Source organism: Panthera leo, chromosome C2 (genome assembly GCF_018350215.1).
Source record: "Panthera leo isolate Ple1 chromosome C2, P.leo_Ple1_pat1.1, whole genome shotgun sequence".
NCBI lineage: Eukaryota > Metazoa > Chordata > Mammalia > Carnivora > Felidae > Panthera > Panthera leo.
In genome coordinates, this window is record NC_056687.1 from 44785009 (window position 1) to 44799304 (window position 14296).

The following is a 14296-nucleotide window of genomic DNA, read 5'->3' on the forward strand; positions in this document are numbered from 1 at the left end:
AATGAATGTATGTATATGTGTGTGTTTGTGTGAATATGTATGTATCATCCTTGTATCATCCTTAGTGTACTTTCTTTTACTTCCAGGCTTCTTAGAAATATATGTTAATATGGAGTAGATGAAACTATAAAGAAATCCTTTTAAAAAGCTTTAGCCCTTTGTGTGTCTTTTTTTTCTCTTTAGGTGATGTTTGCAGCCATTGAAAACCATTAGCTAAGTCTATTAATTCATTAGGGGTTAGAAAACGGTATAGCCTAGTTCAGCCATTCCTTCTTCATTTATTAAGTGAACTACTTCAATAAGAGCAATGTTCCTTCTTTAACTGTTTTTTTATTCATAAGTAGTTTATATAGCAAAATCAAAATAAGGGTGCCTGGGTGGCTCAATTGGTTGAGTGTCCAATTCTTGGTATCAGCTCAGGTCATGGTCCCAGGATCATGGGATCAAGCCCTGTGTGGGGCTGTGTGCTGAGCATGGAGCCTGCTTAAGATTCTCTCTCCTGCTCTTTCACTCTCCCCCACTCACGTGTGTGTATGCACTCTCTCTCAAATAAAAAATAAAGAAACAAAGAAAAAACAAAATAAAATGTTTTATTGTTTTCATATTAGTTACCAGTTTTTAAAATAATGGTGTCCTAGTATTCTATAAAAGTTGTCAGTAGGTATATTTTATCATTATGAATGCATGGATTTGAGCATATTTGTGAAGTCCCTATAGTCATTAACCTTGTATATGATCAGATTATCCATTTTTGGCCAGTAGAAGCCTATCCAGGTTGGTTCCCAAGTCTTTTTGACACAACTCTAGTAAAACATTGATATCTTCCTTGATTTCTGTATAAGCATTACAAAACATCACTAATGAAGTAATTTTACAAAAAAAATAAAAATAAATTGAACTTCAGTCTGATCAAGTTACTAAATATATCTACCAATTTAAAGAATATAAAGGGAATGGGGGGCATGTTCAATGATATCTTACAATTAGAAAAATCTAGAACGTAGGACAAAATAACCTTTTTTTTTCCAGTAAATTTGATTTCAAGTAATGAAAAAGATAACTGGCCAGGCATTAAGGAAATATATTAAAACAACAATGAGATACCATTATACACCTGTTGGAATGCCTTAAAAAAGACCTGGACAATACCAAGTCCTGCTGAGGATGTGAAGCAACTGGAAAACTGGTATTCTGCTAATGGGAATTTGAAACATCATAGCCATTTTGTAGTACAGTTGGACAGTGTCTTCAAAATGAGGATTCTCCATAAACCCAGGAATCCCTATTTACCATGAAGAAATGAAGGCATAGGGTCATATAAAAACCTGTACATAAAAGTTTATAGTGGCTTTATTTATAATGTCCCCAACGGGAAATAGCTCACATTTCCATCAAGTAGGGAATTCCATACAATAGGATACTTTTCAACAATAAAAAGGAACTATTGATACATGCAGCAACATAGATGAATCTCAAATGCGTTATGCTACAAGAAAGAACCAGTCTTGAAAGACCCCATGCTATACTATTTCATTCATTTGACATTTTGGGAAAGGCAAAATCATAGGGACAGAAGTTAGATTAGTAGTTGCCAGGGACTGGGCTGTGGAAGGGATTAGCCATATTGGATAACAAAGGAAGTTTTGGGGGTGATGGAAATATTCCATAGCTTGACTGTAGCAGTGGTTACATGGATGTGGGTGTTTGTCACAATTCATAGAAATGTACATTCAGAAAGGGTAAATTTATTGTAAGTAAATCATACCTCAATAAATCTAACAAAAAAAGTTAATGGGATAAAGTGTAGATTAAAAAACAAAAGTAGATTGTCAACTCAGTGTAATGAATAGGACTTATTTAGAGCTTGATTTTTCTATTCAAGTAAGTAGAGACAATAGGGATATTAAACACTGGATATTTGATGGCATTAAGGAATTACTACTTATAGTAATGAATTAAGTTACTGTAGCTATATAAAGAGGAGTCTTTATCTTAGAAATATATACTTAAATTTTTATGGATATTACTGGAATTTGCTTCAAAGAAATCCTGCAGTGGGAGAGAGTAGATAAAAACATGTGGATGAAGTAAGATTGGCTATAAATTGGTAATTATTGAATCTGGATGATGAGTACATGAGGGTTCATTTTACTGTTTTCTCTACATTCTAAAATACGTTTGAGAATTTTCCACAATAAAATTTAAATAATTGAAGCTTAGTTCTACAAACGTATGTTTAATGAATTGATTTAAACAGTACTGAAAGAATATTCTGCAATGACTAATGTTACTCTGTCAAGGTTGTGTCCCTGAAATAGCTCCCACTATGGGAACAGTAGGCAGAGCTCATATTCTGAGAATAGGGGAGGGGGGTGGGGGGATGAGGAGCCTACAGTTGCCTGAGTCCAGCTCGAGGGTCAAATGACAGTCACATCCTCTTGATTACCTCCTTCAACACTTGTCAGTTTTAAAAGTCAGCTATTAAAAATAACTTAATTCTGTTATTCAGTTATCTGCCTTATTTAGCATTGTTAAACACAAATTACATGTTTTGGAAATAAGTTAGGACTACTTTATGTTATTTTGTTATTAATATTATTATATATTAGAATTTAGTATACATAGTTAATTTTAAAGTAAGTAATGCAACTTATTAAAGCTAATGCAATGAATAATAGTAAAGGTAGTTGACATTAATGATTTAAATAACATATTTTTTTCATCAATTGAGATATTCATGTAAGTTTTTTTTTTTTTTTTATTTAATTCCAGTTGTGTTGCTTGATACAACAACTGTGCTGGGAGAGCTAGGATGGAAAACATATCCATTAAATGGGGTAAGTTTAATTATGTTTTTAAAACTTTCATCCTTACTAGGTTTTAGAATTTGTTATAATAGTTAAAGGAACAGTGAATTTTGGCTCTAGTTACCATGAATTTTAGCACATAACTAAAATCTCTTAGAAAAGATTAAAATACAATTAGAATTGGTAACCAATGAGAATGATGTATAAAAATATTTGCTTTTCTTTAAATTATCATTATTCTTTAATACAGTGTTTATATAATATTAGACTGTCTCCCCTATAAATATTTTTTTCATAGAAAAAAATTCTATGTATAAGAGGTTTTTGTATATAGGTTTATTAAATTTGGTAACCTCAGTGAGTATTTGTCCATAAACAAACTTTAGATTGTTATAAAAGAAGTGGATTTTACAGATATTAACAATTTATTTTTTATTAAAACATATGAGTGTAACAAACCAGTGTATGTTTTTGAACTTGACCAAAAGAAACATTATGATTAGGTTTTGTTACCTGAGAGTAGTTGCTTTTGAAAGGCATGTGTAATTTAAAGATGTGTAATTTACAAACTAATTTTTCAAGTCCTGATATCACTTTAGCTGTGGTTATAATGGACTTTTTATGTGGTTTAATATATTTTGCACATTTTCACATTGCAATGTGTTTCTACTTCTTTTTTAATTTTCACTCTTACGTGGATCCTGACAAACTTAATAGAAGACCATGGGGTAGGGGAAGGAAAAAAAAAAGTTAGAGAGGGAGGGAGCCAAACCATAGGAGACTCTTAAAAACTGAGAATAAACTGAGGGTTGATGGGGGCGGGGGAAAGTGGGTGATGGGCATTGAGGAGGGCACCCGTTGGGTTGAGCACTGGGTGTTGTATGAAAACCAATTTGACAATAAATTCCATATTAAAAAATTGTTTCAAGTAAAAATAAAAGGATGGTTTGTGAAGCTTTTTGTATAGATTTTGCCGAATTAAGGAAAATTTATAGTAACGGAGGTAGTCAACAGTTATTCAGGTGTACTTGGGTTAGCTTTTCTTCCTTTTTTTATAAATTGTATTTTTCTCATTCATCAGATTCTTAGTTGATACTTTTATATTGTTTTTTTTTTCCATTACATCTGCAAATTTAAATTTGAAAGGAGAAGTTGACTGAAAAACGTTTTCTTTTTAGAATCATTCAAATATTGCTGTTTGAATTTGACTTTTTATATAAATAGTCATTAAATGTGTATTTTCAAGTATACATTTCTGTAAAGAGTTAACTTTTCTGTCTGTTCAGCAGGCTTTTTGTTTCCTTAGATTTGTTTGCTTTACAGACTGATTTTATTTTTTTGAAATTTTCCTTGTATTTTCATAGAGCTCTCATCAAACCATTCCTGAAAATATATCTTTGAAACTATATTTGTACATTCATCATCTTATTTTTAGTAAACGTCAATATTTATTGATTGTATTAAACATGTTAAATTTATTAGTTACTTTCAAGGAATGAATGATTTTTTTTTCTAAAATACCCCTCCAAGATATATACATATCTGTGTTCTCAGTGTACAAAGTAATTTATAAGAACGTATAAATCCTTAAAAAGTTTATAAGAATTATTTTTCCATTGTTGAAAAAAAATGACAAAAAGTTTAGTGATTATATTATCACTCACCTCATGGAGTCATAGCCAAAGAATCCTGTGAGGAACAGCAGTTACACCCCTGCTGTCGTGATTGTATTTGTCTTGATCAGGCTGTTTCAAAACAAACTGGTAATGAGGAGACACAGGGACTTAGTGAGTTACAAGTAAACTTATTGTAAAGAACTATTGTTCTTACAATGATCTTGTCATAGGTGTTATGAAAGTGAGATTTTTTTTCTACTATATCTAGTTTATTAGTTTCGAAGAGAAAGGGCAGAATTGTCTGAAAAGTAATGCTTACTCCATAGTTTTCTATTTGCAGACACTGCACTAAGAATTTTACATTTTATTTCCATAGTAGCCTTATGAGGTATATCTGAGTTCTGGTTCCCAGTTGGAGAAACCTCTTCTTAAAGAGAGTAAGGAACAAAAAATACCAACAAGTTATAGGCTAAATCGTGACTGATGGGATTTATTTCAAAATAAATTATTTCTACTAAAGCCTATATCTTTATCATGGCACTGGTAACAGAGAGGAGCATTGGAAACTTCATGAAAGGCCGATTAATTATGTTGATATTTGCATAATTGATTCAGATTTCTTTTCTCCCCTTGCCAAACATAGTAGTTGACTGAGATGAACATTTTGGACACCAGCCATGGATTTGCAGGAGGAAAGAGAGAAAGGAGAGGAAGGAGACAACAGTAGAAAATATGTATGATAGAATAAGGTGGAAAAGGGAGAAATGGTTAACATTTATCAGGCATTTACCATATGCTAGGCTTTGTTCAAAGAAGTTTATTCACATGAGTCCTAGAAATCAAGAATCATTTTACCCTATTGAAACATACGGAAATTGAGACTCAGGTACATTAAATAACCTTTACAAGGTCACAGAGCTAGGAATTAGTGCAGTGAAAATTCTAAGCCAAACAGATCCTAATTTTTAACACATATATGTGCTTCTTATTTCCTTTAAGATTCTACCTTGTAAATATAAAGACCAGTGACCAATATGTATAAACTACAGAGGGAAAAGTAACACAAGGATTCAGGCATTAACACATAAATTGAATACTCAATTGCCTTGGAATGTCACTGTTGGGATGATCTATATTACTTTTAGATTATCCCTCAAATAATAATGCATATATGGAAAGTGAAAGCAGTAGGAATAATTGAAAATGAGAGTATATGGACATAGTTTATAATAGGTGCATGAATTAGAGGAAACAGGTTAATCAAGGGATACAATAAAATGGATAGATGACTTAAGTAAGTTTTAAAGAAAATATATAGCTTCAATTTCTCTTTTAATGAAGGGTGTATATTACTGACAAGAATGGAGTTTACTTAATGCTCTTGATAGGTAAAAACAAGTAAGGAAATAATCAAGAAGGATGAAGAACTTTGAAAAAGGCTACTAAAGATGGCAAGAGTGAAAATCATTTAGACATCAGTAATAGTCAAATAATTAAAAGCCTATAGAAACCGTTAATCAATTTATAACATTTAAACTACCATTTATATCTGTATATTAAAATTATATCTATTTGAAATTGTATGACTTTTTTTCAGGTTGTCACATTTATTGAGCCATGCTAATATGAATGGTCATTTTAACTAAAATTGACTTTTTTCACTAAACTTGACTACTTAAGTTGATTTTACAAATGTGCCACAGGTAGAAAAGACAGCTAGATGTTAAATTGGGTAATTTTATGATATCAAGTATAATTGGTATTTCTCTAAATGAAGTATTTTCTAGGAATAACATTTTAATTGATCATTTTTTTCTTTTTTTTAAATGTTTATATTTGAGAGAGAGAGAGAGAGAGAGACAAAGTGTGAGCGGGGAAAGGGGCAGAGAGAGCGAGACACAGAATCCAAAGCAGGCTCCGGGCTCTGAGCTGTCAGTATAGAGCCCAACATGGGCCTCGAACCCATGAATTGTGAGATGATGATCTGAGTTGGATGTTTAACCAACTGAGCCACCCAGGATCCCAGATAAATTTTTTTTCTATAAAGACTTGAACTAAGAGACATTTTTGAAATTATATACTATTTATATAAAATAATGTGATTTAATAAGTTATTTAATAGTTTTTTTTTCTTTTTACTTAGAATAGCCATCCCACCAGTAGTATCATGCTAATGTGGTTACAGGAATAGACATTTGCAATGTTGTAAACACAACCATTACTGGTTATTTGAGTAGTAAGTAAGTACCTCTGGTTACAGAATGTGGAAGATAGGTGACTGAATAGTCTTGAGCAAATGACCTTTAGGCTTGCAAAAATGAAAAAAAAATGTATATATTTGCTGAAATGCTTGCTTGTCAACTCACTTGTACTAACATTTAAAATATGTGGTGTCCAGGATTCAATTTAAATTTTTTTAAATGTTTATTTATTTTTGAGAGAGAGAGAGAGACAGAGCATGAGCAGGGGAGGGACAGAGAGAGATGGAGACACAGAATCCGCAGCAGACTCCTCGTTCTGAGCTGTCAGCCCAGAGCCCAACTTGGGGCTCGAACCCCCAAGCCGTGAGATCATGACCTGAACTGAAGTCGGATACTTAACAAGCTGAGCCACCCAGGCGCCCCCAGAATTCAATTTAACAAACTTTTCATTTTATGCTCTTTGTGCCAAGTACCCTATTAGGGTGCTTAAAAGTATGCTTACATAACTTGCGGAGTCTTGGAGTATAGAGCTAATTCTGCACAATTATAAGGCCAAAGAGTGTCTTCAGGTAGTTTTGAGTAATGGTTTCTGAAAAAATAATAAAAGGAGGGATTAATTCTGGTCAGAAAAAATGGTAGTAGGATGTGACATCAGCTCTTTCTTATAAACTGTGAAGGAATCACATATGGGCTGGATGAGAGGGTGGAAAGCATCTGTTAGGCAAAAAGAATAACTTGAGGAAAGGCACAGAATTCTCAAATGTGTGTGCATTATGTTATAGGAATGTTGAGAATAATTTGTGTGGTTGGGTGAAGGGTTTTGTGGGAAAGGAGACTGTGATGATAGGCTAACCATATTGTGGAAAACTTAGAATTTCAGCTTCTTAACTCATTTAGATTAGCGTATGTCTCACCCCCAGTAAATAGAAGTAAAAGTAAAAATGTTCTGGATTCAGTTAAGCAAACAAACAAAAATTCATAAAGCTTTCTTTTGTTTTAGATAATAACATAGACCCTTGGAAATGAAAGGTAAGCACCTTAGAAAATCGTTAGGAAAGGATGTTCAAAATATAGACAATATGACATTATTGATATATTGAGAACAGAGTACAATTGAATAGTTACACTTGTATATATGCTGGAGCTTGGTTTTAGAAAAGAATGAATACATCAAAGATTTTGGTAACCAGTGGTTGTAATTCTTAACACTATGCTCTCAGTGCCTAATGTCAAAATTTTATGTCTACATAATTTAAAAATCTTAAGAACTTTATCCTGTAAGTGTCCCTTCCATCCTTAATCTGTCAGTGTATTACACTAACATAGTGAAATGATGATGATATAACAAAGTAGTTAATAGTGCTATGGTAATCAATGAAAGAATGCTGAATATAAATTTTTACATAATATATGGAAGTTATTAGTGAATAGTGGAGATTTTTTTTTCATAAATATTAAGTACAGGGCATATGCCCTTGATTTTCCTTTTGCTGTAAATCACTAATAACTAACTAGTTAATACTAAATCTTACCCAGTGCAAAAATGAAAGACCCATTTTAATTTTGAAAATCTTCTGGGAAGGAGATAGTCTTTAAGAAGTCATGTTATTGTAATGCTAATGAGAAAAAAGGAAACATGAAGGATACTGTTCATGCAATAACTTTGTACAAAAGAAGAAATTAAAAAATATATATCTCTTGAGTTCTCATAATCTGAAAAAGAGTTAAAGAAAAATCACATAAATTTTCTTGAAATACTCGTGGTTTACTCCTTTCAACTGATAGTTTTATTTATTGATAGTTTATTTATTACAGTTTGGTTTTGGCCAATATAGAACATTGTAGATGAAATAGAAAAATACAGTAAGACCTGTAGTTGACTGTGACATTCAAAATCCGTAATACTCATTACAGATCAGGTTCCATTCAATACTTCCCAGCAGTGGGTATATCACAGTGGGGCATCCTGGCTCAATATTAATTCTGACTAATAAAAAGTAACTGGTACCCACCAGAAAAGTAAAAGACTTTTCATAATATAGAAAAGAAATTTCATGATTAAAGACATACCGTTTCCTGTGAGCTTTATTAATTATATTTGATACTACTTAAAATGTAATAGCTATGTGGTTTTTAATTTTGATACTGTAATTGCAAAGATAAATGACTTGTTTGGGTAGCCACATACTGATTATTAACAGTACTTATACCTGAATAAATCCTGATAGTTGAAAGGTAACATTTCATAATAATAATTCCATAAGGTATTATTTGATTTATATTCAATATTACACATACTTAATGTTGGGGTGCTTGCATGGCTCAGTTGGTTAAGTGTCTGACTCTTGATTTCGGCCCAGGTCATGATCTGTGAGATTGAGCCCTGCATCGGGCTCTGCGTGTACAGCCTGGAGTGGGCTTGGGATTCTCTCTCTCCCTGTCTCTCTGCCTCTTGTCTGTGCTCGTTCCCTCTCTCTCTCTCTCTTTCTCTCTCTCTCTCTCTCTCTCTCTCTCCCTCCCTCCCTCAAAATACGTAAACATTTAAAAAGTACTTATTGTTGATGGAAAGAACTTGATTTTTAAGTTTTTTAATGTTTATTTACTTTTTAGAGAGAGAGAGAGAGTGAATTGGGGATGGGCAGAGACAGAGGGAGAGACAGAATTGGGTGCAGGCTCTAGGCTCTGAGCTGTCTGCACAGAGCCTGATGCAGGGCTGGAACTCACAAACCACGAGATCATGACCTGAGCTGAAGAGCTGAAGTCAGGTGCTTAACTGACTGAGCCACCCACATGCCCTGAAACAACTTGATTTTTAATCACCCCATCAACTCACCCAGAAGATTTTAACTATTTATTTTTATTCATAGTAATAATTTTAGCAAGAAAATGAAAGTTTTGATTTTCCCAGTTTTTTTCTCCCACTCTTCTGATTTGGCTACTTGTAAAACATAGTAGATCAGATCTTTGTTACAGAGTTGTAGTGGACATAGATATAGGCACACCAATACTCAAAATCAAACTTCTTTTCAACAGTGAAGTACACTGTAACAAAAAGAAGACTGAATGCTAGTAGAAAAAAATTGCTATTGGATATTAAGTTGTATTTTATATTAGTTATGACAATTAGAGGTTAGAAAACTTTGTTTCTGAGATGTCAAATATTAATTTCAAATACCATATATGTATTTTTTGCACGTTGTGACTTAGATGATCTTTAGGGTTTGAATAATCCAAGATGATACAAGATATGTGATCTTATCTGTTAAATATAGTGAATTACTATTAGGAAATTTATTCTGAAGCAATTAGGAAAATAGTGATTCAGGTCATTCATGTCTAAATAAAAGCTATGGGGCGCCTGGGTGGCGCAGTCGGTTAAGCGTCCGACTTCAGCCAGGTCACGATCTCGCGGTCCGTGAGTTCGAGCCCCGCGTCAGGCTCTGGGCTGACGGCTTGGAGCCTGGGGCCTGTTTCCGATTCTGTGTCTCCCTCTCTCTCTGCCCCTCCCCCGTTCATGCTCTGTCTCTCTCTATCCCCAAAAAAAAAAAAAATAAATAAAATTAAAAAAAAAAAATAAAAATAAAAAAAAAAAAAAATAAATAAAAGCTATAAGTGAACATAGTAATTCCATTACTATAATAATTTTTATAATGGCAAAATGATTTTTGTAATAAAAGAGTCTTCTATTACAATTAAACTGTTTGGAAAGGCACTGTATTCCATATATCAGAGCCTGTTTTAAGGCCAACCAGGAAACATAAAATCCATGGAAGGTAGAATTTCCTTGAAGAGAACACAGGAATATGAATTACCCCAGCTACAGGCCCTCTTTTAGCAACTTGTGCTTGGGTAAATGACCTCCCCTGCATGTGGGCAATGCGAGGAAACAGGTGAATAAATATGCATAGCTTATTAGAGTCCATAAATTTCCAAATATTTAATATCTGAGCCACTGTGATATTTTTTGTTTTTTTTCTAAGTTTTTATTTAAATTACAGTTCATTTACATACAGGGTAATATTAGTTTCAAGTGTAGAATTTAGCGATTCATTACTTACATACACACCCAATGCTCATCATACCAAGTACCCTCATTAATAGTCATCACCCATTTAACCCATGCCCTTGCCCACTTCCCCTCCAGCAACCCTCAGTTTGTTCTCTGTAGTTAAGTCTTTTTTCTTGTTTGCCTTTCTTTTTTCCCCGCTATGTTCATCTGTTTTGTTGCTTAAATTCCACATATAAGTGAAAACATATGGCATTTGTCTGTCCCTGACTGAGTTATGTTGCTTAGCATAATAGTCTCTGGCTCCATCCACATTACTACAAAAATGACAAGATTTCATTCTTTTTTTATGTCTGAGTAATACTCTACTGTGTGTGTGTGTGTGTGTGTGTGTGTGTGTGTGTGTATACATACCACAACTTCTTTATCCATTCATCAGTTGTTGGACATTTGGGCTCCTTCCATAATTGGACTACCGTTCATAATGCTGAGCAACTGTGATTTGTGGCACTTTTCTGTGAACTATATCAGACTATTCCTTCCTATATAGTAGCATCCTCTCCAAAATAAGTAAATATGTGGATTACTTCCTTAGTTTTTACCAGTTGAAAGAACATGTATTGAGTAGTGATGAAACTAATTCTATGGTGAGGAAGAGAAGTAAGAGTAAAGCAGATAGTAATGATTTGGGAAATCAGATGTGAAGTATTTACTGATCTGTGAATATATAATTAGCTTCATATTCTCTGGGCAGCTGAAAATAAGTATGTATGCAATTCATTTTTCCAGTATCTCTGCGGTTTTTTATTGTATATTCTTGTCGGTGTCTTCCCATAAGCATGCATATATATATGTATATATATATATATACATATATATATGCATATATATATGTATATATAATGGTATGGGTCACTTTAAGCCAGTTACCTTTGATTTATATAACATAATATTTCCTTTATTCTCTTTATTTTTTACACTATTACTTAGAAAGCTTTAACTTCTAGTCTCCTAGTTCCAACAGAAGTTTACAGTTGTTCTTTTAAAATAACTCCCATATTATATAATTTAAACTCAGTTTCTGGTTTTATCAAAAAGTTCTAATTGTTTTAACCAGAATAATTCAAGCTATTTATAAACTGTTTCATTTAGGAGCCCCTGGTGGCTCAGTCAGTTAAGCATCCGACTCTTGATTTCAGCTAAGGTCATGATCTTATGGTTCGATTTGTGCTCATGTTGGACTCTGTTCTGAGCACAGAGCCTGCTTGGGATTCTTTCCCTTTCTGTCTGTCTTCCTACCTGCATGCACACACATACAAGTTATCTCTCTCTCTCTCTCTCTCTCTCTCTCTCTCTCTCTCAAAATAAATAAATAAACTTTAAAAAACCCATTTCATTTATAAACAAAAGAGTCTACATCTAAATCCAAAGCAAGCACATACAAATGCTAAATTCTCTTATGAACTCTAAGGGATTATTAGTAAAATACTTAACAACTAGATGAAATATAGTCAGCCAGATATTCTTATAATCTTGTTTGCATTTTAAGTGATTGACTCATTCTTAAGCCCCACCTCCAATCTCCAAATCCTGTTGTTCTACCTCCTTGAAGCTCTTTCAGATCATTCTCTATCATTACCGCATCAATTTGGTTCCTCATCACCTCCTCCACATCAGCATGGTTATGTTTTAAATTATCCTCTTGCTTTGGGTTTTTCTCCAGCCCCTTCCACCAACCTTTCAAACCCATCCTTTATCCTGTGGCCAGACTAATCTGAAAACTGAAGATCAAATCTTGTTCCTGTTTAATCCCTATTCCCCTTATCTACCATTTGCCCCATGACCCACAGCTGCTTCTCACTTTTCACCTTCTGATGTTCTCTGCCCTTTAGCCATGCCCATTTTCCAGCTTTTTTTTAAAAGAGACTTTTGTAGTTTCTTCTATGTAACTTTCTGTTACTTTCGTGTAAGACTATGCTATTGAGTTTATATGGAACGTTCTCTTGTCAACCCTTATCTTCTCTGGCTTTTTTCCTGTTGGTATTTTAAAGCAAAGAAGATTTTCCATCTTTTCTGTGTAGACTTATTACTGCAGAAAGTTGAATTTTAGGAAACTCCTTTTTTTTGGGATACCCAAAACTCAATACATATCATAGCATTTATTTCACAAAATTTAAATGTCTGCCTCCTGCCAGATTGTGAACTCTCAAAGAAATGGATTGCATGTGTCACCTGTATCAATTAGGCAGTATAGTGACTGACCTTTGACATGTTCAGTAAAAGTTGGTTGAATAGCTACATAGATATAGAAGTAGCAAATTATTTTATATAAGTTATTGGTTAAGATATCTTAGATAAGATATTGGTATTACAACTCTCACTGGAGCTGGAACAGTTTGATATTACCTTTGGGCTGAATCAGCTATGAAGAAAAGACTAAATGCTTGTGATAATTGAACTGAGTTCTTATTTAGCATTGGTCTTGAGTATAGGCAGAATGGTTTATATATTTATTCTCATTTTTGTATTTTAGGCAGTCCAATCCATTTTATCATCATGAATTTTTTTTTACATTAAAAGTAAGTTGAAAGGTGGGTGGGAAAGATACTTACCTATGAAATAAAGACTATAAAAGAGCTTAAAAGGTATTTAAGCAACCCCAGTCAAGGCATAATACACTTTCAAAGAATTAATGACTGGTTTAGAACAGTTGATGATCTGAATCACGTCTGGGAAGTATTAACCCCAGATGGATATTAATCCTGCACTGTGTTATTAAAGAGGAAGATAAAAAATACAACATATGGATTTTTAATGGTTGATACATGGACTGCAAATTTTAGAAAATTTATGTTAACCAGTCAGGCTTCAAAAAGCATAGGTCAGCATTAAATGTTAAATAGGTTTTTGTAATCTGTATTCCGTGCAATTAGTATTTTGAACTAATGTATCATAGTAAGCAAAATAGGTGTTTAATGTGGTTTAACTTTGTTTTATCTTAGGAAAGCAAAACCTGTTGTGCCCATAAATGTAATACTTGACTTAGTCTTCATCTCTCCCATAATTAGGAAGCAATAAATATCAAAATATTTCAACATAATTTAAAAAGTCTTTCAAATGAAAGCATGAAACTAGGATTTAAAAATATACACACACATACACACACACACACATTTTATCCTTTGATGTTAGTTCATTCTATAGACCACATTTGGAGAGGTAAAATTAAATCTGTATTGTTGATTTAGATTGCTCAATTTAATAATTTTATTCATTTAATCAAATTATATGCTTTCCTTAAATGCAGTACTTTCTGATGCACATTAAAAGGGATTTCTTCATGGTTCCTAATGAGAATTGCTCTCAGAAATACCCACATTTTAGGTCTTACAGTAAAGAAGTAGGTACAGAAAACATACAATAGTTATTTTTTATTCTTTCTATTTATGAACACTGGACTAGTTGTTTGGATTAATGGTTTGCCTGGAATAGTCCTGGTTTATTTTTGTTGTCCTAGAATAATTATTAATTGTGTCCTATTCATTTTTGTTTGGTTGTTTGTTTGTTTTGTTTGGTTGGATCCTTGTTTGGTTGGTAAATTGTATTGCTAGTGTTCAGGTAATGTTAATTATATTACAGATAAACCCCAAATATATAATTCAAGCA

General features: G+C 33.0%; 1 protein-coding gene across 2 annotated transcripts in view; it reads left to right on the plus strand.

Moving 5' to 3' along the window:
- EPHA6 (EPH receptor A6) overlaps positions 1-14296 on the plus strand; it is an 861509-nt gene that overhangs the window by 65554 nt on the left and 781659 nt on the right. For both annotated transcript variants that reach the window (XM_042903083.1, XM_042903084.1), the window contains exon 2: positions 2773-2837. In XM_042903083.1, coding sequence (XP_042759017.1) covers positions 2773-2837 — 65 coding nt within the window. The remainder of the gene's footprint in view (positions 1-2772; positions 2838-14296) is intronic.